Below are 1,122 nucleotides of genomic sequence, written 5' to 3'. Positions count from 1 at the left end.
GGCACACTGGTGACACCTTGAGGGCTCTCAGCCACAGACGGTGACTCTGGGCTGTGCTCACCCCGCTCCTCAGGCCCATCTGGAGGGGCTGGCAGCACCCCAGGGAGGTCTGGGACCGTGGGGGTCTTAACAGGGATCACGGGTGTCTTGATGGGGATGGGACCGGCTCCTATGGTCCCCCGGCGGACAGAAGGCTTGGTGGAAGGGGTCCGTCGGATGGTTGCAACCCCTGGGGTGACCATAGCAGGTCCGAGGGTGGTGGGAAGGCCCGCGGTCGAGGCCGGGCGCTTGGCTTGGAACATCCTTCGATAGGACTGGCTGATGTCACTGTTTCTCGGGATGGTGGAGGATTTGTCAAACTCCTGCTGATCGGCCTCCTGGTCACCACTTACAGAGAAATAATCGTAATCTGAAACTGATTATAGGATCCAATTAGAAATCTCCGAGGTGGTGGCTGTGCTTTTTCATTCTCTGTGTTGGGAGGACAGAAGGCCAGGGACTTCACCCGCAACTTCACCCCAAGCCTCCCTGGGTTTCCAGGCCCCCACCATCTAAGAACTCCTTGATGGGGATTGTCATTTTGTTCACCAAGGGAGCCCTGAGCACCAGAGAGCACTGGACACAACAGGCCTGCACTCAGATACCGCTGAGCTGGAAGGATGCAAAACTGGCTGCCTCCGAGAACCTCTGGGAGGAGTAAAGAGGGTGGAAGGAGGAAATAGCCTCTCCAGCCTAGAATGCGATGTGAGAAACAAACCCCACATGGACCATACAGACCTCCCCCATGATCAGCCCATTCGTGCAAAGACTAGAAAAACAACGGAACTGGCAGCGAGTCTCTGAAAACTATGCACAAGACAGGTTCCATCAGTGCAGTGTGCTCACTTCCTCTCCCAACACAGGGTCACATGGGAGGGGAAAAGCGTCCAGCCTGAACACCTCAGAGCACGTTTCTGAACAGCAGCACTCTGTCATCTGGGCCAGGTCAGTTCTGGGGCGGGCTGCGGGGGTCTTTGGGCTGTATTATGGGATGTTTAGCAGCATCCCTGGCTGTCTACCAGATGCCAGTAGCACCCCCTCCAACTGTCACAACTAAAAATGTCTTTGCTGCTGCTGCTTCTA

The 1,122-nt window shown here is 56.1% G+C and overlaps 1 protein-coding gene across 1 annotated transcript in view; it reads right to left on the bottom strand.

Moving 5' to 3' along the window:
• MTSS1 (metastasis suppressor 1) overlaps positions 1 to 1,122 on the bottom strand; it is a 160,848-nt gene that overhangs the window by 2,810 nt on the left and 156,916 nt on the right. Inside the window, exon 15 of the mRNA XM_010839003.1 lies at positions 6 to 415. Within this exon, the coding sequence (XP_010837305.1) occupies positions 6 to 415 (410 nt within the window). The remainder of the gene's footprint in view (positions 1 to 5; positions 416 to 1,122) is intronic.

Source organism: Bison bison, unplaced genomic scaffold (assembly GCF_000754665.1).
Source record: "Bison bison bison isolate TAMUID 2011002044 unplaced genomic scaffold, Bison_UMD1.0 scf7180017864108, whole genome shotgun sequence".
Lineage (NCBI taxonomy): Eukaryota > Metazoa > Chordata > Mammalia > Artiodactyla > Bovidae > Bison > Bison bison.
This window is presented reverse-complemented; position numbering and strand designations above follow the sequence as displayed.